This window comes from Harpia harpyja, chromosome 15 (genome assembly GCF_026419915.1).
Source record: "Harpia harpyja isolate bHarHar1 chromosome 15, bHarHar1 primary haplotype, whole genome shotgun sequence".
Classification (NCBI taxonomy): domain Eukaryota; kingdom Metazoa; phylum Chordata; class Aves; order Accipitriformes; family Accipitridae; genus Harpia; species Harpia harpyja.
The window spans coordinates 378,398-399,208 of record NC_068954.1 but is presented as its reverse complement, the minus strand read 5'-3'; the positions used below and the strand labels follow the sequence as shown (position 1 = coordinate 399,208).

The following is a 20,811-nucleotide window of genomic DNA, read 5'->3' as shown; positions in this document are numbered from 1 at the left end:
CGGCAGAGTGACGCGGTTTATTGGCTCAGTAGCGGCCCAGGACGGTGGCCAGCAGCGCCATCCGCATGTACATCCCGTTCTCCGCCTGCCGGAAGTACGCGGCGCGCGGGTCCGAGTCCACCTCCACGCTGCGGAAGCGACGTCAGCCGCGGGCACCGCCCCCGGGAGCCCCGACACCCCCCCCCCCGAGAGCCCAGCAGGGACCCCCAGCACAGACATCCTCCCCCCCCGTGGGGCACAGACTCCCCCCCGTGGGGCACAGACCCCCAGACCCCCCACCGTGGGGCACAGACCGCCCTCCCCAGGGAATGACAGATGCCCCCCTCCGTGGGGAATGAGGGACCCCTGCCCCTGAACCCCACCCAGCACACTGCAGACCCCCCAGCACCCTGAGACACCCCCACGCACACCCTCTGGCCCCCTCCCCAAACCTGCAGCCCCCCCATCCCACCCCCCCATCCCCACCTGATCTCATTGACACGGGGCAGGGGGTGCATCACCACCATCTTCTCCTTGGCCCGGGTCATGATGTGGGGTGTGAGGATGAACTGCCCGAAGCACTGCGGGGGGCGGGGGGGGGCAGGGGGTAACACAGAGCCCTGAGCTCCGGGCAGGGCAGCTCTCACCCCGCGGAGAGCAGGAGGCTGCTGCCCCCACACCGGGGCAAGACCCGGGGTCCCCTCCCGCCACCCCCTACTCACAGCCTCGTACTCCTCGGCCAGACGGAAGCGCTCCTTCTGGATGCGGGTCATGTAGAGCACGTCGGTGTCCGGCAGCGCCTCCTCAATGCTCCCAAACTCCTCCTGGGGAGACAATGTCAGCGGGGCCGGGGGGGGGGACAACGATGGGGGGCCCTGGCCGCCTCACCCTGCCTGCTCACCTGCTTGATGCCCTTGGAGGCCACGAAGCTGGTGATGTCGGGGGGCATGCGGAGGCCGGGTGGGGTCACGTAGCGCAGGTTGACGCGGTACTGGGTGAGCAGGCGGGCCAGGGAGTGCACCGTACGCCCGTGCTTCAGGTCGCCCACCATGGTGATCTGGGGAGAGCAGTCGGCCTGACACAGTGCTGTGGGACCCCAACGGCCCCCCCGGCCCCAGACAAGGCCATTCAGCCCCACAGCACCGTGGTAGGGGTGGCCGTGGCCCCCCCCAGCCCCCAGTGCCTTACCGTCATGCCATTGACGGTGCCCAGCTCCTCACGGATAGTGAAGATGTCCAGCAGCGCCTGCGTGGGGTGCTCCCCCACCCCATCCCCGGCATTGATCACGGGCTTGCGACAGTGCTTGGCAGCCAGCTGGGTGCACAGGCAGGGCTGAGCACAGGCAGGACCACAGCCCCCACCAGCCCCCCCGGGGGCAGGACCTGGCTCCTGCTCTTGACACCTGCCCAGCCTGCCCTGCTGGGGAACACGGCCCTGCCCCATAGCACAGGTCATCATCCCGGCCATCGCAGCAGCAACCCCCGACACCTTCAGGGTGGGACGCAGCCACCCCCCAGCCCCGCCACAGGCAGGAGACGGCCCCGCCAACTCCTCTCACCTCAACAGCGCCGGGCTGGGGGTGCCGCAGCACCAGCACGTCGGCATAGCAGCACATGGTCTGCACGGAGTCGGCCAGTGACTCGCCCTTCTGCACTGATGAGGTGGCCTCCGAGAAGGACAGGACGGAGCCACCCAGCCGGCTCATGGCTGCCGCAAAGGAGCTGCTGGTCCGCGTGCTCGCCTCGTAGAACATAGATGCCATCACCTTGCCCTGCGGAGGCCACACTGTCACCTTGGGGAGCCCAGGGGCACTCGTGCCTGGCACAGGGCTCCCACGGCCACACGCGGGGTGCCAGGCAGCTGCCCCATGCCCAGCTCACCTTGAGGATGTCCAGGCTCCGCTCCTTCTGCACCAGCATGCGCAGGGTGTGTGCCACGTTGAACAGATGCGACATCTGCGGGGAGAGGCGGCTCAGCCGGGGCATGCACGGCACCAGGACTTGGCTGAGGCGCACGAGTCACCGCACCCCCCGTAATCATCTGGGTGCCCACAGCCCCAGCACCCACTGCCAGCCCAGGCACCTGCTCCTTGGAGAAGTGCTGGACAGAGAGGACATGCTGGCCAACGAGGGGGTGCAGCAGCGGGGAGGTCTGGAAGTGGGGTGCGCCCTGGGGGGATGCCTGGCGTGGGAGAGTGCCCGGCGGGTAGAAGTAGCTGTCCTGGATCACAGCTGGATCTGCAGCACCAAGAGCAGCCAGTCAGTCAGCCTGCAGGAGTGGTGCCGCGTAACCCAGCCCGCCCGCCGTGGGCCCCTGGACCCCCGTAGCACTCACCTGCTTCCACTGCCTTCCTGCCGGCCTTTTCACGGGCGTCCTCAGCTGGGGTGGGAGAGGGGAGCAGCGGCGTTAGAGGGTGCAGGCAGCTGCGGCACCCTGGGCCCCGCTCTCCCAGGGTGCGGCCGGTGTGGCACAGCCCTCCCGGCATTTGGCGGCACCGGGCGAAAGCACCACGGGGCCCAACACCAGGGCCATAGCCACCCAGAGACAGGGTGGGCCAAGCCCCAGCGCGGTGTTGTGCCCCTCTCCCCATGCGCCCCACAAAACCCGATCGGACGCAACCCAAATCACACTGGCAGGCGAGGGGTCCCCGAGGTGCCGCGCAGGCTGGGGCGGGAGGGGAGCAGGCAGGCACAGCCATGCCCTGTCCCATGGTGCCCAGCCCCATCACACGGTGCAGAAAGGGGCCCGTGCCGGGGCAGCGCGGGCAGCCCGAGGCCAGCGTGGCACCTGGGGGAGGGGATGCACTCATCGGCTGCGGTTAGTGCCATTAGTACGGCCGCGTCTCATTGTCTGAGTGAGTCCCCCCCCGACATTACCAGTGCCTCGGGTGCCCGGGCGGTGCACGGCTCCCAGCCTCCGGAACGCTGAACGGGACACAAGGGCCGGCGTCAGCGGGGCCGCCCAGCTGCGGCCCCAGACCCGGCCCTGGGGCGGCACGCTCACTGCCCTGCCGCCCGCCCGCCGCGCTCCGCCACGCCATGCCACCCGCCCCCCTACCTGGCAGCCCAGGGTCGGAGGCCCGGTGGATGCGGGGCGGGAGGTGGAAGCGTCCCTCGCCCGCAGGGCCGGCCCGGCGGGGGCTGGACGCTCGGCCACGCAGCATCTCGCCGGCTGCCACGACATGCCGGGGCCGCTCAGGGGTCTGCAATGAGAGGCCGAGCTGAAGCCAGGGCAGGGCAGGGCAAGGACCCCCACCCTGCCAGCCCCATGCGCCCCGGTACCTTCGTGCTCTCCTTGGTGGGGGCTGCGTGTGGCGCCAGCACAGCTCCCGAGGGCCATTTCTTCACGTCCTGCCCGTAGCCGGGGGGCACCAGCACCTGCAGCCATGGGGGCGATGGCATCAGTGCTGGGGGACCCCAGTGCTGGGAGGGGACCCCTAGATACAGGGGGAAGGGTACCCAGGGCCTTACCTGCCCATCGATGTAGGCGACCTCCCCACGCAGGACCACCCTCCGCACCGTCCCCTTCACCTTCATGCCCTCGAAGGGCGTCCAGCGGGCCTTGGAGAAGGCCGTGCGGCTGGGGATGATCCACTCATGCTCCAGGTCCACCTGCCAGGACAGCGGGTCAGAGGCAGCAGGGCTGGGGCCGGATCTGGGCTGGGTGGGCGGGGACCCACCTCCACGTAGGTGTCCTCCTGCGCCGGCAGCCCGAAGATCTTGCGGGGGTTCTCATAGAGGCGCTGGACGATGTCCTCCACGGTGAGCCGCCCCTCCGAGACGGCCGTCAGCAGCAGTGGCAGCATTGTCTCCAGGCCGGGGTAGCCGGGGGGCGGCTCCTGCCCCTGCTTCTCCTCCAGCGTGTGGGGGGCTGCAGGACAGGGCTGGTTACTGTGGGACCCGCTGCTGCCCCCAGCCCGTGCTTCCACCCCGCAGCTGCCATCCCCCAGGGCTCACCATGGTCCGTGGCGAAGCAGTCGATGGTGTCCATGTTCTCCCAGAGCGCCTCCACATCCTGGCGGGTGCCCAGCGCCGGCCGCACGGCTGCTCGGCCCTCCCCAAGGCGACCCAGGTCATCCCGGCACAAGAAGAGGTGGTGTGGGGCTACCTCGCACGTCACCGGGATCCCTTTCTGCTTGGCTGCCTTGATGAGGACAATCTGGAGGAGCCGCAGTGAGGGGGGGCCCCCAAACAGCCCTGCGCCCCATTGCTGGGGCCCGCAGTCCCCCCACCATGTCCCTGTGCCCTGCTGCTCACCTCCTCCCTGCGGGCCACATGGCAGATGTGCACGGGGCGCTGGTACAGCTGGGCCACCATCAGGACAGCGGCCACTGTCTGCCGCTCCGCGTGCGCCACGACGGGCAGGTGCCGCGGCCACTGCTCGAAGTGCTAGGGGCGGGTACGGGGCTGGTGGGCACTGGCGCCAGGAGCCAGCTCCGGCCCCGCGTCAGCCCCTGCCCACAGCGGCTCACCTCCATCCACAGCGACACGTCGTCCATCCGCAGGCTGGAGAAGGTGTCGTTCAGGTACATCTTAAGCCCGGCAGCCGCCCCGGCCAGGGGGCCCAGCGAGCCGGTGTTCTCCGAGGAAGCCCCCAGGAAAAGGGCGAAGTCACAGCGGGCCCCAGCCTCGGCCAGCTGCAGGGGTGAGAGGCGGTGGGTGCCAGGCTGGGGCCAGCCCTCCCGCGAGCAGCGGGCACACCGCAGCTGGCACCGCAGTGCCCAGGGAGGGGACGTGACCGTTGGGCTGGGCAGTGGCAGCCCCTCACCTTCTGCGCCAGGGCAAAGGAGGTGGCGTCGGTGACGGCAGGGTTGGTGTTGGGCATGGCGCACACCATGGTGACACCCCCAGCCAGGGCGGCTGCCGTGCCGGATGCAAAGTCCTCCTTGTGAGTGCCGCCCGGCTCGCGGAGGTGGACATGGACGTCGATCAGGCCTGGGGAGCGGGGCAGTGTCAGCACAGGCAGCCCCCGGCCACGGGGAACACCAGACACCCTGGCAGCGCAGGGAAATGTCTCCTTTCCCCACGGTGCCCTCGGATGTGGCCAGCCTGGCCTCCGGCACTGCCTCGGCTCCGTGCTGCACCCTGGGAGGCCCCAGCACTCCCTACCTGGCAGACGGATGAGTTTCTGGGATGTCATGCAGTCCACGTGCATCTTCAGCGGGGGGGCTGCCCCAATCTGGCCCAGAGCCTGCAGAGACAGCAGCCATGAGGCAGGACCCATCTTGCAGGGGCGCATGGGGCCAGGGCTCAGGAACGGGGCCAGGATGAGGACGTCTGCCTGAGTGGCACCCCAAAAACGACCCTCCCACAACAATACCCATGTACGGCGCCTGCCCCACAGTATCCACGACAGGACTTTCCTACCCCAGCCCCTACTTTGCTCCCTTCACCTGCACCCACACCCCACGCACGCCAGCCCACCTCCACAAAGAGCTTAGTGCACTTGATGTCGATGATGAGCGGCACGGAGTAGTCGACGGCCAGGCGCCGGGTGCGGTACCCCTTGGTGACAAAGGAGGAGAGACGGCGGCCCCCCGAGTTGCGCATTGAGAGGTTGATGACCATCTCAAAGTGGTTCTCGGCCAGGTAGTCCAGGATGCTCCGCTGGGTCTCCCGGGCACCGGCCTCGCTGCCATCTGCCTCCTCGAAGTGCCAGTCCACGGCCATCACCTGCCAGCAGTGACACCCATCAGGGCCCCATGCCTCCCCCGAGAGTGCCCCCAGCCCCTGCTGGCCCCCCGGCCCCAACCTTGATGCCGTGCTCAGTGTAGAAGTCGGCGGTGCCGAGGCTGGCATACAGCTTGTAGCCAAGGCTCTCCAGGGTCCGCACCGTGGGCAGCAGCTCACTCTTGTTCTGCAACGACCCCGGGGACAGTCAGAGGGTGGAGGGGGGGGCCCGGCCCCCGCCCCAGCCCCCACCCTGGCCCCACGCACCTTGTAGCTGCCGATGGTCAGCAGGATGTTCTTCTTGGGGATCTTGAAGCCGGTGCTGAGCATGGCCTTCAGGTAAGCCTCACAGCGGTTCTCCCCGAAGCAGGCCACCTCGCCCGTGCTGGTCATCTCCACACCCAGCACCACATCAGCGCCCGCCAGGCGTGAGAAGGAGAACTGGGGCACCTGGGGGCAGGGGGGGGTCTCAAAGGCTGACCAGCCACGCACCCCAGCCCAGCCATGTGCCCCAGCCCAGCCCCTGCAGCCCCCACTCACCTTGACACCAACGATGCCTGTGCCCGTCATTAGACCCACAGGCTCCACGTCCTCTCCCATGATCACTTGGCTAGCCAGAGCCACCAGGTCAACCCCCAGGGTCTTGGAGACAAATGGAAAGGAGCGGGAGACCCGGACGTTGCACTCGATCACCTTCAGCTGGTCATCCTGGGGAAGAGGGGACAGCATGAAGCTCGTGTTGGCCTGAAGGGTATCCTCCCACATGGCACCACACCAGCTGGTGCAGCCCCCCCGGCTGAGGTACCTTGGCGATGAGCTGCAGGTTGAAGGGCCCCGTGACCTGCAGCTCCTGCCCAACGGCGTGGACGATGGCCTTGATGCGCTCCAGTGTCTTAGGGGTGATGTCCTGGGGTGGCGTCACCAGCGTGGCATCACCCGAGTGCACCCCGGCGTTCTCCACGTGCTCTGAGATGGCGATGGCCACTACCACACCATCGCAGGCCACCGCATCCACATCGATCTCCTGTGAGCAGGAATACAGTCACAGCCCGGTGCCAGCACCAGGGCAGGGGACTGGGCTCTTGTAGGGAGCAGGGGTGCCCGGGGGCTGGAGCAGCCTCCTGGATGGACCTTGGCCTCCTGGATGAACTTGGAGATGACGACGGGCTGCTCCTTGGACACGGCCACGGCATTGCTCAGGAACTTCTCCAGGTCACTATCCGAGTAGGCCACGTTCATGGCAGCGCCGCTCAGCACGTAGGAGGGGCGCACGACGCAGGGGTACCCCACCTTGCAGCAGAAGTGCTTGGCCGACTGCGGGAGAGATGGCACCCTCAGGGGACTTGCTGAGGGCTGGTCCCCCCCGGGGCAGCCCCATCACCCTCATTGGCCCCCCACCTCCATGTCAGAGAGCTCCTTCCAGAGGGGCTGGCTGATGCCGATGGAGTCAAGCAGGCGGGAGAACTTGAAGCGGTTCTCGGCTGAGTCGATAGCCTCCGGGGAGGTGCCCAGGATGCGGCACTGCTGCCGGTGCAGGGCCATGGCGATGTTGTTGGGCAGCTGCCCACCCATGGACAGGATCACACCCTCGGGATTCTCCAGCTCGTAGATGTCCATCACCACCTGCGGCATTGTGTGGGGCAGGGGGATGGCTGGGACAGGGGCCACGGCAGCCCTCACCCTGCCTCAGCCCCACAGTGGGCAAGGTCTCCAGTCCCACTCACCTCAAAGGAGATCTCATCGAAGTAGAGGCGGTCGCACATGTCATAGTCAGTGCTCACTGTCTCGGGGTTGTAGTTCACCATGATCGTCTTGAAGCCCATCTGCCAGGGGAGTGGGATGAGGTGAGGCCAAGAGGCCCCCACTCCTCCCCAGCTCCATCCTCTGACCAGGGATGCCCGACCAACCGACCCCGCAGGGTGCCAGGGTCTAGCCAACCTTGCGGAGCTCCTGGATGCAGCCAACAGCGCACCAGTCGAACTCGACACTGCTGCCAATGCGGTAGACGCCAGAGCCGATGACCATGACATGGGGCTCACGGAAGGCCAGGTCGTGCTCGGTGCCATTGTAGGTCAGGTACAGGTAGTTGGTTTGGGCCGGCCATTCCGCTGCCACGGTGTCAATCTGCTTCACCACCGGCAGGATCTTCAGGTCACGCCGCATCTTCCGCACAGCTAGCTCGGTGCTGTGAGGGGCAAGGTGAGCGCCAGGATGCAGGCCAGGGCACAGAGTGGGGCCGCCCCCTCCCCACATTACCTGAGCACGGCCAGGGCCACCTGCTTGTCAGAGAAGCCAAGCTGCTTGGCCCGTTTGAGCACAGCGGGCGGCATGGTGCTCTGCTCCTCACGGTAGGACTCCAGCAGCACCGCATGGTCTGTGATGTTCTTCATCTTGTGCAGGAACCAGCGGTCGATCTTGGTCAGCTTGTAGAGCCGCTCAATGGAGTAGCCGTCCCGCAGCGCGGCCGCCAGCACAAAGATCCGCTTGTCCGTCGGTGTCTCTAGCTCCTGCCGGGCCAGGGGGTTGAGTGGGGCCAGGTGGGGGGCAGACAGCTGCCTCCTCCCCAGGACTGCGCTCTAGCCCCAGACCCTTCCATGCCCCGGCGCTCACCACATCTGAGGCCAGCTTCACAGTGTGGTCAAAGCCCACGCAGTTCTCATCCACCATCCTCAGCGCCTTCTGGAAAGCCTCCTCGAAGTTCCTCCCAATGGCCATAACCTCCCCTGCGGATGGGACCATGAGCGGCCAGACACCGCGCCCGCCACGCTGCCCACCTGTGCTGCCTGCCCACCCCACGCTCACCCACGCTCTTCATGGAGCTGCCAATCTTGGTGCTGACGCGCAGGAACTTGCTGAGGTCCCAGCGCGGAATCTTCACCACGCAGTAGTCCAGGCTGGGCTCAAAGTTGGCTGTGGTGGAGTTGGTGACAGAGTTCCTGGGGAGAGGACAGGGGGTCAGCGGCCAGGGCTGTCCCAAAGTGGGGGGGTGTGAAGCTGGCTGGGGCAGCACCCCGTCCCGCACTGCAGCAGTGCTGTTACCTGAGGAGGGGCAGGGGGATGCCCAGGGCCAGCTTTGCAGCCACATAGGCCAGGGGGTAGCCGGTGGCCTTGCTGGCCAGGGCCGAGCTGCGGGAGAGCCGGGCGTTCACCTCAATGATGTAGTACTGCAGGCAGCAGGCAGGCAGGGTTAGTGGGGTGGCACGGGACGTGGCCCCCATGGCATGAGGCCAGGTGCCAGCCATGCGGCTCCCTGGGGCCTGGTGCTCGGCTGGCACCGGAGGGCTGCTAGCATGTGGAGGGCACAAATAGCGACGGGGGCCAAACATGAGGGCAGCCAGGCTGGGGAAGGGCAGCGCTCACCTGCTCCGACTCGGGGTTCAGGGCAAACTGGATGTTGCACTCGCCCACAATGCCCAGGTGCTGCACCACCTTCACAGCCGTGCGCCGCAGCATGAAGTACTCGGTGTCGTTAAGGGTCTGGCTGGGTGCCACCACGATGGACTCGCCCGTGTGGATCCCCAGTGGGTCCAGGTTCTCCATGTTGCACACCTGGCAGCAGGGGGGATCACTGCAGGCTGCCAGGCTCCTGACCACCCCACGCGCTGCCTGCATAGGGTTCTGGCTGCTGCTGCCCCAGGCGGGTCCCTCCTGGCTCCCACCACCTCCTCCATTGCCCTGGGGACCGATGGGGGCTTCCCTGCACAGCCAGGGCTTGAACACGAGCTCCTGGGACACGCCACATGTTGCAGCCCCCACCCAGCATAAGGCGTCAAGGGGCACAGCTCCTGCTGGCACACAGCAGCCGTGCCGGCACCACAGGAGGGGCTGGGGAGCCCTCCCTGGGGACAGGGTCCAGCAGGACCCCCTGACCCCACGCCCCGCCCAGCACCCAACTCCTCCATCAATTCCCCCCCAGCAGGCCCGGGGGGGCCTCCCCCATCCCATACCGTGACACAGTTGTTGTAAGCGTCCCGCACCACCTCATACTCGATCTCCTTCCAGCCCTTCAGGGACTTGTCCACCAGGACCTGGGAGGTGTGCGTGAAGGCCTGGCTCACCAGTGCCACCAGTTCCTCCCGGTTGTTGGCGAAGCCGGAGCCCAGACCCCCGAGGGCATAGGCAGAGCGCACCAGCACTGGGTACCCCAGTGACTCTGCCGCTGCCTGCGCCTGTTGAGAGCAACAGGGTCACGATGGGAGCAGGGAGGACAGCACCCTGCCCGGGAGCTGCCCCCTCGTCCTGCCCCACAACCACCCCCCATCCCACTCCCAGACCTGCTCCAGGGAGGCAGCGGCCTCACTCGGTGCCACGTGCTCCCCGATCTCCTCCATCTTCTCCACGAAGACCTTGCGATCCTCCGTCATCTCGATGGAAGCGACAGGAGTGCCCAGCACCCGCACGTGGTACCGCTCCAGCACGCCTGCCTTGGTGAGCTCCACGCCGCAGTTGAGGGCCGTCTGCCCCCCGAAGGTCAGCAGCACCCCATCGGGGCGCTCGTTCCGGATCACCTGGGGGGCACAGGGCAGTGGGGCAGGGACCCACGGCGGCTCTGCAGAATGCGCCCTCACCCTCCAGCTGCCACCGCGCCTGTGCTGCCCCCCCCAGCACCCCTCCACCATCCCCCAGCCCCCCATGTATCAGCCCCTCCACCACCCCACAGTCCCCCAGGCAGCCCCCCAGGCACCCTCTTACCCTCCAGACAGCCCCCAGCCCTCCCAGCCCTGTGCCTCCCAAACCACCCCCTCCCAGCTGGCACCCCGGGGTGCTCACCTGGGTGACATACTCCGGGGTGATGGGGAGGAAGTAGACCTTGTCTGCCAGCCCCTTGGAGGTCTGCACCGTGGCGATGTTGGGGTTGATCAGCACCGTCTGGATGTTCTCCTCCTTCAGTGCTTTGATGGCCTTAGAGGGAGCAGAGGGGTCATGGCAGACGGCCCTGGGTCCCCACCCCCCCCCAGGGACCCCCACTGCCCCCCACGTCCCAGGGGTGGGCTCTCACCTGCGAGCCGGAGTAGTCAAACTCGCCTGCCTGCCCAATGGAGAGGCCACCGGAGCCCAGGATCAGCACCTTGCGGGGCCGGGCCGCATCCCGACCCCCCACCGGCACCTCATCATAGCTCAGCCAGTCCTGCAGGCGCTCCCGCACTGGTGGAGGGATGGGACACACTGGAACCGGGGCCACATGCACCCCTGCACACAGCCCTGGCCCCACAGCCCCACACACGGTCCCGGTCCCACAGCCCCATCCGCCCCTTCCTGCCCCGCACCCACCTGTCCGGGCACTGCCGTCTCCGCTCCGCAGGTCCCGCACCACCTCCATGAAGACGTCGAAGAGCCCCTCCAGGTCCGTGGGGCCGGCACGGTGCTCAGGGTGAAACTGGACGCTGCGGAGGGGGTCAGGCAGGGCACGGCCCCATGCCCCCCTGGCCCCCCTAGCCACAGCCCCACACCCACCTGAAAAAGGGCTTGTGCTCATGGACAAGGCCCTCGTTAGAGCCATCGTTGGCGTTGGTGAAGAGCGGGGCCCAGCCAGGTGGCAGGCTGCCCGCCTCCACTGCAAAGCCGTGGTTCTGCGCCGTGATGAAGCAGCGCCGTGTGTCCTCATGCAGGCATGGCTGGTTGTGCCCACGGTTCCCATACCTGGGGCAGCAGGACGGGCGTCAGGCAGCCCCAGGCAGCTGGGACCCCGCAGTGACCCAGACCCCAGACCCCCACTCACTTCATCTTGTAGGTGCGGGCGCCGAGGGCCAGGGAGAGCAGCTGGTGCCCCAGGCAGATCCCAAAGATGGGTTTAGGCTGGGGTGCGTCCAGCACCCGTCGCAGGTTGGACACTGTCTCCTGGCAGAGCTGCGGGTCCCCGGGGCCGTTGCTGATGAACAGCCCATCAAAGTCTGTGTCAAGAGAGCAGCAGGGTCAGAGTGGGGCCCCCCAGCCCCCAAAGGTCACAGCGGGGCCCCCCGGCCTCCCCAAGGCCCCACAGGGGCACGGCAGGGCCCCCCAGCTACCAGCAGCCTAGCAGCGAGGCACCCTGAGCCCCCAGGCCCCCTGACACCCCAGCAGGGTCACACTGAGGTGATCTGACCCCATAACGCCCATCCCGGTGGCAGCAAGGGCCCCCCAGTCCCACAGCCCACCCCATAGCCCCCCATGCAGTGTCACATTAGGGCACCCTGACACCACGGTCCAGAGCCCCCCCATCCCAATCACAGCAAGGCACCCCGAGCCCATGCTCCCCCCATCCCTGTAGTGTCACACCAAGGGCCCCGAGCCCCAAAGCCTCCAGGAAGGATGACATCAAGGCTCCCCGACCCCATGGCACAGAGCAGGACATGGCTCCCCACTTCCCCCAGCACCGGACAAGGAGACGGCCCCTGCTCCAGACCCTGTCTCCCCACCCCTCGGCAGGGCCCTGGGATGTCCCCGGCTGCTGCCACCCCACCTGCAGTGTCCAGTGGATGGTCCCAGGGTACCACAGTGACGGCCGCCCCCCGCTCGCACAGGCACCGCACCTGGTTGTACTTGAGGCCGCAGTCAACCGCTGTGATGCGCAGTGACCCACCGGGGTTGAACATGCAGGGTGTCTGCGGGAGGGGTGAGCATGGATTGCCCTGGCCCCCCCAGCCTAGGGCCCGCGCTCCACAGCAAGGAACTCTGCAGCCCCAGCTGCCCCCCCCGCCATCCCCACCCATGCCCCCAGCCCCACCTTCAGCGACACCTCCTGTACCAGGTGCCGCTTGTTGGGGTCTTCAAAGGCGAGGCTCTTCTCAGGGGTCCCATCCGGCACCAGCTTCCCCAGCAGTGTCCCCTTCTCACGGATCTTCTTCGTTAGGGCCCGAGTATCCACCCCTGCGGACAGCCACGAGACATGACCCCACAGCCCTGTTCCACCCTGAGCAGGACCCTGTGCCCCAGCAACATTATCACCCCCAACCGCCAACACCGGGTCAACCCCATGGGGGCAAATCCCAGCACAGAGACAGGTCTGGTCCAGAACATACTGCCCCTTGGCTCCAGCCCCCATCTGCCACACAGCCACCCCCAGCTCCCAGCCCACACCCGACCCCATGGTCTCCCCAGTCCCACCTTCCAGCCCGGGGATGTTCTGCTCCTTCAGCCACTGGTCAAGGGAGCGGGACGCACTCCAGTGGCTGGGGGTCTCCGAGCACTCGCCCACCACCAGCGCAGCCACGTGGATCTTGCTGGACTCGAACCACTGGGGAGGCAGGGGGTGAGCATGGCCGGGCATGGGATCACCAGCCCAGGAGAAGACCTGTGTGCCCCTCAGGTGCCCGGCCTGGTCATCCCCATGGGGCATGGTAGGGCGGCTACAGCCCAGGGCTGGGGGAGCCCCATGGGACAGGGACCCCATCCCTGGCCCACGGGGCACAGGACCAGCTCCCACTGCCACCCCACATGGCATGTCAGGCTGTCACTGCCCCCACCTCAGCCCACCCCACACCCAGCTCTGTGAGGTTGAGGCTTGGTCCAGGTGAGCCCCTCGCTCTGGGAGCCCCAGGATGGGGTGCCCAGGCCCCCAGGGCTTCTGGACCGCAGCCCCCTGCCCAGGGGCCAGCACAGCCCATGCCACAGGACCCCTCAAGCTCGGCACGGCCGCAACACAAACCGGCACACGGGAAAGCACCGCTCCCTCCAGCCACAGCCTCGCCGGGGAGCCCCAAACATGCCAGCGCGTCCTGTCCCACGGGACTGGGGCTCTGGTTCCCAGGAGCAGGGCCTGCGGGGGCCACAACAGGGACCCACACGCCCCCTGCCCAGAGAGGGCTGCTGACAGCAAGTGCTGGGCCGGGGGCTCCTGGCCTGCCAGCGTGGGACAGGGCTGGGCAGGACAGACCCCCAAGGGTCAGCACGGGGAGGCCCGACAGCACTGCCGCAGCGGGGCCTGGACTCTGCCCCGGAGGCAGGGGTGGCCCTGGGACAGGCAGCATGGAGGCTGCAGGGCTGGGAGGGGTCTGGGGCCTTGAGCAGGCAGCTGGGACCCCCGTCCTGCAACAGAGCCCCGGCGAGGACAGACACACGGCTCCGCTCCCCGTGTGCTTCGAGGACACCCCGATCCCACTGCACGGGGGTCTCCCCCCCCACCCCGCCCAGCCCCGGTCCCCTCCCGGCAGCACGGCAGGCTGGAACACCCTGGGCCCCGCTGCTGGCTCCGGGGTCAAACCTCCGCCCGCCGCCGCGTGCCGCCCCGGTGACCGGCGCTCCCCCGCCCTGGCACCCTGCGCCGTCCCGCCCTGCCACGCGCCGGGCGGCTGCCTCGGGCAGTTCCACCCGCTGCAGGGACACGCTGCCCCACGCACCGTTGCCTGGCCCCCCCCTCACCCTGCTGAGGCCGAAGGGGTCGGTCTCGTCCCGGGGGACCCCGTAGTTTCCGACGAGCGGGTAGGTGAGCACCAGGATCTGCGCCTTGTAGGAGGGGTCGGTGAGGGCCTCGGGGTAGCCCACCATGCCGGTCTGGAAGACTGCGAGCGCAGGGAGAGGGGCTGGGGACGGCTGGCACGGAACGTCCCGGCCGCCCCGCGTCCCGCCGGCAGAGGCATCCGAGCCCCGGGCGCGGCCGAAACCCCCCCGCTGCCAGCGCCCCGAGTCAGCCCCCGCTCCTGTCCCACGGCAGGGCGCCGAGCAGAGCGGGGGGTCCCCGTACCGGGCCCCTCCCCTGCCGGCGACGCTCGCCGGGCTCGGGCCGCCCCCCGACATCCGCCGCCGTCCCGGACCTGCTCCCGGTCCGGCCCCGCCCGGCCGCACTCACCGACTTCACCGGCGGCGGCGGCCCCGGCGGCCCCGAAGGGGCGGCCGCGCAGCACCGACCCGTCCTGCAGCACCAGGCAGCCCATGGCGGCTCCACGTGCGCTCCGGCGGCTCCGCGGCGGCTACCGAGCGAGGCGCATGCAGCGCAGCGGCGGCGACGGCGGCGGGAGGATCCGGGGCGGGGCCGGGCCGGGCCAGCCCCCGCGGCGGGGCGGGGTAGGGCGACGGCGGGGCGACACGCGGCGGCTCCGCCGCAGCACACCTGGTTCACCGGCCGCCCGGCGGGCGGGGGCGCCGCGGCGCAGCGGCGGGCGGGGAGAGGGCGCGGCGGCTCCGTCGCCTGCAGCGACCCGGGGTCCGAAAGCGGGGCCGCGGGGGAAGGGCGGAGCTCGGACGGCAGAGGCCCCTGCAGACGGAGACCGGAGCGCGGCCAGCCCCGAGCTCGGCCTCCGGCGCGCTGAACGGTTCGGGCGCCGGCGGGGCCCAGCGCTAGTAGGACCGTGGTGGAAAAAGAAAAGCATAGCCGCTGCACGGGGATTCTCGTTCTGTTTTTGCTACCTCTAAGCCAGGGGAGAGCGCGAACGCAGTCCCCCACTACCACAAATTATGCAGTCGAGTTTCCCGCATTTGGGGAAATCGCAGGGGTCAGCACACCCGGAGTGCAGGGGATGAGCCTCGCCCTGGGAAAACCACCTGCCTGATCATGGTGTCTCCCATGCCAGGTAAGTATGCCTCCTCTCCCGCCCGACAACGCCGCACGCACCACCACCTACTCCCAACACACGGACACGCGCGCCCACAGGCCCACGACACACCCACACCCACGCCCACCATTCACTCGAAACACCATATCTGCCCGCCACGCGGCGTCCACGCAGCTCCTGTGACGCCCGTGGCCGGCGTCTTCGTGTAACGGCTATAAGTCCCGCCATCCCGCGCCGTGCCTGATCTGCATGTCCCCGCCCCCGTCCCGAAAGGCTCCGCCCCTGGCGGCCCGGAGAGGCTCTGCCGGCGGGCGGGGCGGGGCGGGGCGGGACGCGGCGGTGCCCGGAGGAGCGGGGCGGGGGCGGGCCCTCCGCGCCATCTCCAACACCGGTAGCGGTAAATAACGGGCAGCACGCTGACTGCTATCCCCTGCCCGCAGCGTCTTCGCTCCCGCTGCGCTGCTGCTTGGGGCTGCTGCCCCCCGCCGCCCTGCCAGCGGCCGGCCCGGACCGAGAGCCGCTCCGGTCTCCGGGCAACGGGGCTCCGCGGGAACCGCGGCTCGCCTCGCCGCCGCCGGGAGGCCGGAACGGCGCCACCCGCAGCACCCACCCCCCTCCCGCGGCAGCTGTGACGAGCGGCTCGGGGAAGTCCCGGTTGTGGCTCTGGTGATGATGAGTCCCGGTGAGAAGCGTCCCGGGAGCCGGTGGGAACGGCCCTCCCGGCCCCCACCGTGTGCTGAGAAGGGCTTGGGGAGACGGGGAGGGCGCGGGGGGTGCTGTCGGGGCCACAGGGACCCCAAAATGATCAGGTTTCGCGCTTCGGGAGTGAGGAGACAAAGGACCCCAGAGCGGCTGCCCAGGGCTTCAGTAGAGCAAACCTCAAGCTGCTTGGGGAGCCCCTGAGCAGCGTCCCCGGGGAATCTGCCTGCGAGGTTGCAGGGCTCTCTGGGAGCAGGGCACTTTTTGGGAGCTGCCTTGAAAAGCCCGGGAGTGGCAGTCCCAGGGAGTCCCAGGTCAAGCAGGGGACCAGCTGGGCTGACCGGGGACCTCCTTGTGGAGCTCGGGAGGAAGAAGACACGGGCCCATCTCTGGAGGCAAGGTCAGGCTTGTTGGGAGGGTTACAGAGCCATGGTTCACACATGTAGGGAGAAAACACGACCGGCCAAAGCTCAGCTGGAGTTGACGCTGGCTGGTGCTGTGTCAGACGGGGAGGGCTTCTTTAAGTGCATTAATAGCAAGAGGAGGTCTAAGGAAAGTGCTGGACCGACGCTAAAGGTGGTCATCTGACTAACAGGGATGAAGAAAAGGCAGAGGCATCTGATGCTTTTTGTGCCTCAGCCTTTAATAATAGTGATAGACCTGGGGCTGCCTGGTCCCCTGAGTCGGACGAGCACGGCTGCGGGAGCAGTGACTTTCCATTTGTGGACATGGAAATTGTCAGGGACCAGCTGTATCAGCTGAACAAGTTCACAAGTCCATGGGGCCTGGTGAGATTCGCCCCAGAGGGCTGAAGGAGCTGGTGGAGGTTTGGGCAGGATCCCCTCGGTCAGCTACCAAAGGTCTGGGCGGTCTGGGGAGGTCCCTGCTGACTGGAAGCTGGCCAGTGCTATTCCAATTGACAAGAAGGGCATGAGGGAAGATCAGGAAAACACAGACCTTAGTCTAACCTCAGTTCCTGGAAAAATTACGGGGAAGATCATCCTGGGCCCTATGGCAAGGCTTTTAAAGAACAATGCAATTGTCAGGCATGGTTGGCATGGGTTCCTGAAGGGAAAGTCCTGTTGAACTAATTTGATATCCTTCTACAATAAGGTCACCCACCCAGGGGATGAAGGGAAGGCGATGGAGGTAGTTCTTCTGGATTTCAGTAAGGCTTTTGATACTGTCCCTCCCAGCATCTGTCTGGACAAGCTGTCCAGCTGTGGGATGAGCGGGTTCACGGTGCGCTGGGTGAAGCACGGGCTGGACGGCAGGGCTCAAAGGGCCGCAGCGAATGGGGCTACAGCGGGCTGGTGACCAGTCACCAGCAGTGTTCCTCAGGGCTCAATCCTAGGGCCAGTTCTGTTCAATACATTTATCAATGATCTGGATCCAGGAGTTGAATGCCCCATTAGCAAGTTCACTGATGATACTGTCCTGGTTTCAGCTGGGATAGAGTTAACTGTCTTCCTAGTAGCTGGTACAGTGCTGCTGTACCCATCCCACTGGGGGGGGGGAGTGAGTGAGCGGCTGTGTGGTGTTTAGTTGCTGGCTGGGGTTAAACCACGACAGACACCAAACTGGAAGGTGCTGCTGACTCTCTCGAGGGACAAGAGGCCTTGCAGAGGCCTCTAGATAGCTTGGAGCATTGGGAAATCATCAACAGCATGAAACTGAGCAAGAACAAATGCCAGATTCTGTACCGGGGACGGAGTAATCCAGGCACAAGCCTAAACTGGGAGAGGAGTGGCTGGAGAGCAGCCCTGCAGAAAGGGACCTGGCGGTGCTGGTCAGCAGCAGCTCAACAGGAGCCGGCAGTGTGCCCTGGCAGCCCAGAGGGCAAACCGCATCCCGGGGGGCATCAAAGACAGCGTGAGCAGCGGCCAAGAGAGGGGATCCAAGAGAGGGGATTGTCCCGCTGAATTCAGCCCTGGTGCGGCCTCACCTCGAGTACTGTGTGCAGTGCTGGGCCCCACCGTTTGAGAAGGCTGTTCAGGTCCTCGAACGCCTCCAAGAGGAGGGCAGCGATGCTGGTGATGGGGCTGGAAGGCATGTCCTCTGAGGAGCGGCCGAGGACTCTGGGTTGGTCTGGTTTGGAGAGAAGGAGGCTGAGGGGCGACCTCTCTGCAGCTTCCTGAGGAGGGGACGTGGAGAGGGAGGTGCTGAGCTCTTCTCCCTGGGATCCAGGGACAGGACGCCTGGGAATGGTTCAAAGCTGCATCGGGGGAGGTTCAGACTTGACGTGAGGAAGCATTTCTTTACCGAGAGGGTGTTCAAACCCCGGAACAGGCTTCCTGAAGAGGTGGTCAATGCCCCAAGCCTGTCAGGGTTTAAGAGGCATTTGGGCAATGCCCTTAACAACGTGCTTTAACTTTTGGTCAGCCCTGAAGTGGTCAGGCAGTTGGGCCAGATGATCCTTGTGGGTCCCTTCCAGCTGGGAAGGGGACCCTACCCTATCCCATCCTACCCTTTTATCCCTGAGCAGGACAGCACACAGTGTGCAATACCCCTGGGGTCAGCTGTCCCGGCTGGGTCCCCTCCGGCCCCTTGCCCACCCCAGCTGCCTTCAGTGCTTCAGTTCAAGGGGTTGGGCGTGCTGCAGGATGGCACTGAACCTGTCCCCATCGCATCCCTCTGCCTGGATCGTCATAATTCTCAAGGGCAGAGGCTTTTAAGGTCCCTAGAAGGGACCCAGCTCCCTGGGGAGGAAAGAGCCAGAGATCCTCTCTCTCTGCGGGTCAGGGATGTGTCCGCGTGTACTTGGACACCAGGACCCCTCGTGCCACCACCAGTCGGAGCGGCTGACCCTGCGCCGTCCTGCCCGGCCACGGACGTGCCTGACGGTCCAGGGGCAGGAGCCTCAGGGATGGACGTTTCCCCCGGTGCCGCGTTCGGGGGAAACGGCGCTTGTCCCTCAAAAGTCCCCCTTCCTCGGCAACGCTGGCTCTGCTGCTCGGCTCCGGCAGGTGCAAATTCCTGGACACGGCGGCCGTTCCGCGCCAGTTCCGCATTTCCCGCCGGTTCCGCATTTCCCGCCCTTCTGCCGGGTCTTCCGCGTTTGGAAGTTCCGACCCTGGAAGGAGCCCGGCCGGGCTGTGGGCGGGGCCATGCAGATCGCCCCGCCGCCAGCAGAGCCTCTCCGGGCCGCCAGGGGCGGAGCCTTTCGGGACGGGGCGGGGACATGCAGATCAGGCACGGCGCGGGATGGCGGGACTTATAGCCGTTACACGAAGACGCCGGCCACGGGCGTCACAGGAGCTGCGTGGACGCCGCGTGGCGGGCAGATATGGTGTTTCGAGTGAATGGTGGGCGTGGGTGTGGGTGTGTCGTGGGCCTGTGGGCGCGCGTGTCCGTGTGTTGGGAGTAGGTGGTGGTGCGTGCGGCGTTGTCGGGCGGGAGAGGAGGCATACTTACCTGGCATGGGAGACACCATGATCAGGCAGGTGGTTTTCCCAGGGCGAGGCTCATCCCCTGCACTCCGGGTGTGCTGACCCCTGCGATTTCCCCAAATGCGGGAAACTCGACTGCATAATTTGTGGTAGTGGGGGACTGCGTTCGCGCTCTCCCCTGGCTTAGAAGTGGCAAAAATAGTGAACATTAGGAATCTCATAGGGGCTGTGGTCTCACAAAGCTGAGAAGACGCAGCGTTAAGACGTTCAACGCAGGGCACTTGTCCGGAGGAGGTAGGGCAAGACCCGCGACTCCCCGGTATCTCGGCGGTGGGCGGAGCAGGAACGGGGAGGGCAGCGGAGGCCAGGCCGCGGCGCAGCGGTTCCCGCAGGAGCTGGGGATTTTCCGTGGCTTTCAAAGCCGCGATCGGAATTCGGCGGTAATGGTCAGAACAAGGTATTTCCCTGCCCACGAGCATCCCGTCCGCTTCCTGACGCTATGGCTCCAGCGCGGCTGCTTGCGCCGGGTCCCCAGGTCCCACGGCGGGGCCTTTCCGCGCACCGGATGCCCATCGGCCCCGCCGGTGCCAGCAGCGAGAGCAGTCCCGTCATTTCATCCCCCGACTCGAGCTCCATCCCCAGGGGCCGCGAGAAAGGGCGGAGCTCGGACGGCAGAGGCCCCTGCAGACGGAGACCGGAGCGCGGCCAGCCCCGAGCTCGGCCTCCGGCGCGCTGAACGGTTCGGGCGCCGGCGGGGCCCAGCGCTAGTAGGACCGTGGTGGAAAAAGAAAAGCATAGCCGCTGCACGGGGATTCTCGTTCTGTTTTTGCTACCTCTAAGCCAGGGAAGAGCGCGAACGCAGTCCCCCACTACCACAAATTATGCAGTCGAGTTTCCCGCATTTGGGGAAATCGCAGGGGTCAGCACACCCGGAGTGCAGGGGATGAGCCTCGCCCTGGGAAAACCACCTGCCTGATCATGGTGTCTCCCCTGCCAGGTAAGTATGCCTCCTCTCCCGCCCGACAACGCCGCACGCACCACCACCTACTCCCAACACACGGACACGCGCGCCCACAGGCCCACGACACACCCACACCCACGCCCACCATTCACTCGAAACACCATATCTGCCCGCCACGCGGCGTCCACGCAGCTCCTGTGACGCCCGTGGCCGGCGTCTTCGTGTAACGGCGATAAGTCCCGCCATCCCGCGCCGTGCCTGATCTGCATGTCCCCGCCCCCGTCCCGAAAGGCTCCGCCCCTGGCGGCCCGGAGAGGCTCTGCTGGCAGCGGGGCGATCTGCATGGCCCCGCCCCTGGCGGCCCCCGGCGGGTTGAGGGAGGCCATGCTGGGGCGAGTGTGGGCCTCGTCGCCGTCGTCCCGGCGGATCCTCCGTTCCCTGGCTGTGGAGCACCAGGGGCCTGCGTTCGCCGTGGGCCACACCGCCCCGGCCGGAGCCGAGAGCCCCGCACAGCGGGGTACTGCCTGTCGCCGGCCCTGTCCCCCCATGGGAAGGCCTCGGCTCGGGGCTCCCCGGGCCCGGCGGGGGGGCCTGTTGCCGGGATCACCCGGGAGGGAGGGAGGGAGCTGCTGCCCCCCCGGCCCCGT

At 67.1% G+C, this 20,811-nt stretch overlaps 1 protein-coding gene and 3 non-coding genes across 5 annotated transcripts; 1 reads left to right on the top strand and 3 right to left on the bottom strand.

Annotated features, from left to right (window-relative positions):
- CAD (carbamoyl-phosphate synthetase 2, aspartate transcarbamylase, and dihydroorotase) lies at window positions 1-14,597 on the bottom strand. Of its 2 annotated transcripts, XM_052809574.1 has the most exons (45): window positions 14,413-14,597; window positions 13,986-14,125; window positions 12,732-12,861; window positions 12,352-12,494; window positions 12,088-12,229; window positions 11,368-11,539; window positions 11,103-11,288; window positions 10,920-11,032; window positions 10,648-10,793; window positions 10,419-10,550; window positions 9,923-10,156; window positions 9,596-9,817; window positions 9,009-9,197; window positions 8,688-8,812; window positions 8,451-8,584; window positions 8,259-8,371; window positions 7,905-8,155; window positions 7,587-7,833; window positions 7,373-7,471; window positions 7,047-7,271; window positions 6,780-6,962; window positions 6,454-6,672; window positions 6,189-6,356; window positions 5,916-6,098; window positions 5,731-5,835; window positions 5,403-5,651; window positions 5,088-5,169; window positions 4,747-4,913; window positions 4,451-4,615; window positions 4,236-4,367; window positions 3,936-4,137; window positions 3,659-3,849; window positions 3,450-3,590; window positions 3,261-3,356; window positions 3,037-3,181; window positions 2,856-2,903; window positions 2,314-2,358; window positions 2,062-2,216; window positions 1,860-1,934; window positions 1,538-1,750; window positions 1,168-1,293; window positions 881-1,036; window positions 702-803; window positions 466-560; window positions 1-128 (listed from the first exon to the last, which is right to left on the bottom strand). In XM_052809574.1, the coding sequence occupies exons 1-45, from the start codon at window positions 14,495-14,497 to the stop codon at window positions 26-28; spliced, it is 6,774 nt and encodes a 2,257-aa protein (XP_052665534.1). In that variant the 5' UTR covers window positions 14,498-14,597; the 3' UTR covers window positions 1-25. The 2 variants fall into 2 exon arrangements, with proteins under 2 accessions (XP_052665534.1, XP_052665535.1); XM_052809575.1 differs by lacking the exon at window positions 2,856-2,903.
- Window positions 14,598-14,977: 380 nt separating this feature from the next.
- Window positions 14,978-15,141, bottom strand: LOC128152264 (U1 spliceosomal RNA). The gene has a single exon (XR_008238578.1). It is a non-coding gene; the product is annotated as a U1 spliceosomal RNA (small nuclear RNA).
- A 4,079-nt stretch (window positions 15,142-19,220) lies between these two features.
- LOC128152263 (U1 spliceosomal RNA) lies at window positions 19,221-19,384 on the top strand. Its single transcript, XR_008238576.1, has one exon. It is a non-coding gene; the product is annotated as a U1 spliceosomal RNA (small nuclear RNA).
- Window positions 19,385-20,044: 660 nt separating this feature from the next.
- On the bottom strand, window positions 20,045-20,208 carry LOC128152261 (U1 spliceosomal RNA). Its single transcript, XR_008238574.1, has one exon. It is a non-coding gene; the product is annotated as a U1 spliceosomal RNA (small nuclear RNA).
- Window positions 20,209-20,811: the final 603 nt, after the last annotated feature.

What these genes read in the sequence shown, in the direction of transcription:
- CAD (XM_052809574.1), bottom strand. Translation starts at nt 14,497, where the DNA reads ATGGGCTGCCTGGTGCTGCAGGACGGGTCGGTGCTGCGCGGCCGCCCC. An exon ending in AGGAGGACACCTACGTGGAG is followed by an intron (nt 3,591 to 3,658) that starts GTGGGTCCCCGC and finishes CTGTCCTGGCAG; the next exon opens with GTGGACCTGGAGCATGAGTG. An exon ending in CCCCGTGTCAATGAGATCAG is followed by an intron (nt 129 to 465) that starts GTGGGGATGGGG and finishes TCGCTTCCGCAG; the next exon opens with CGTGGAGGTGGACTCGGACC.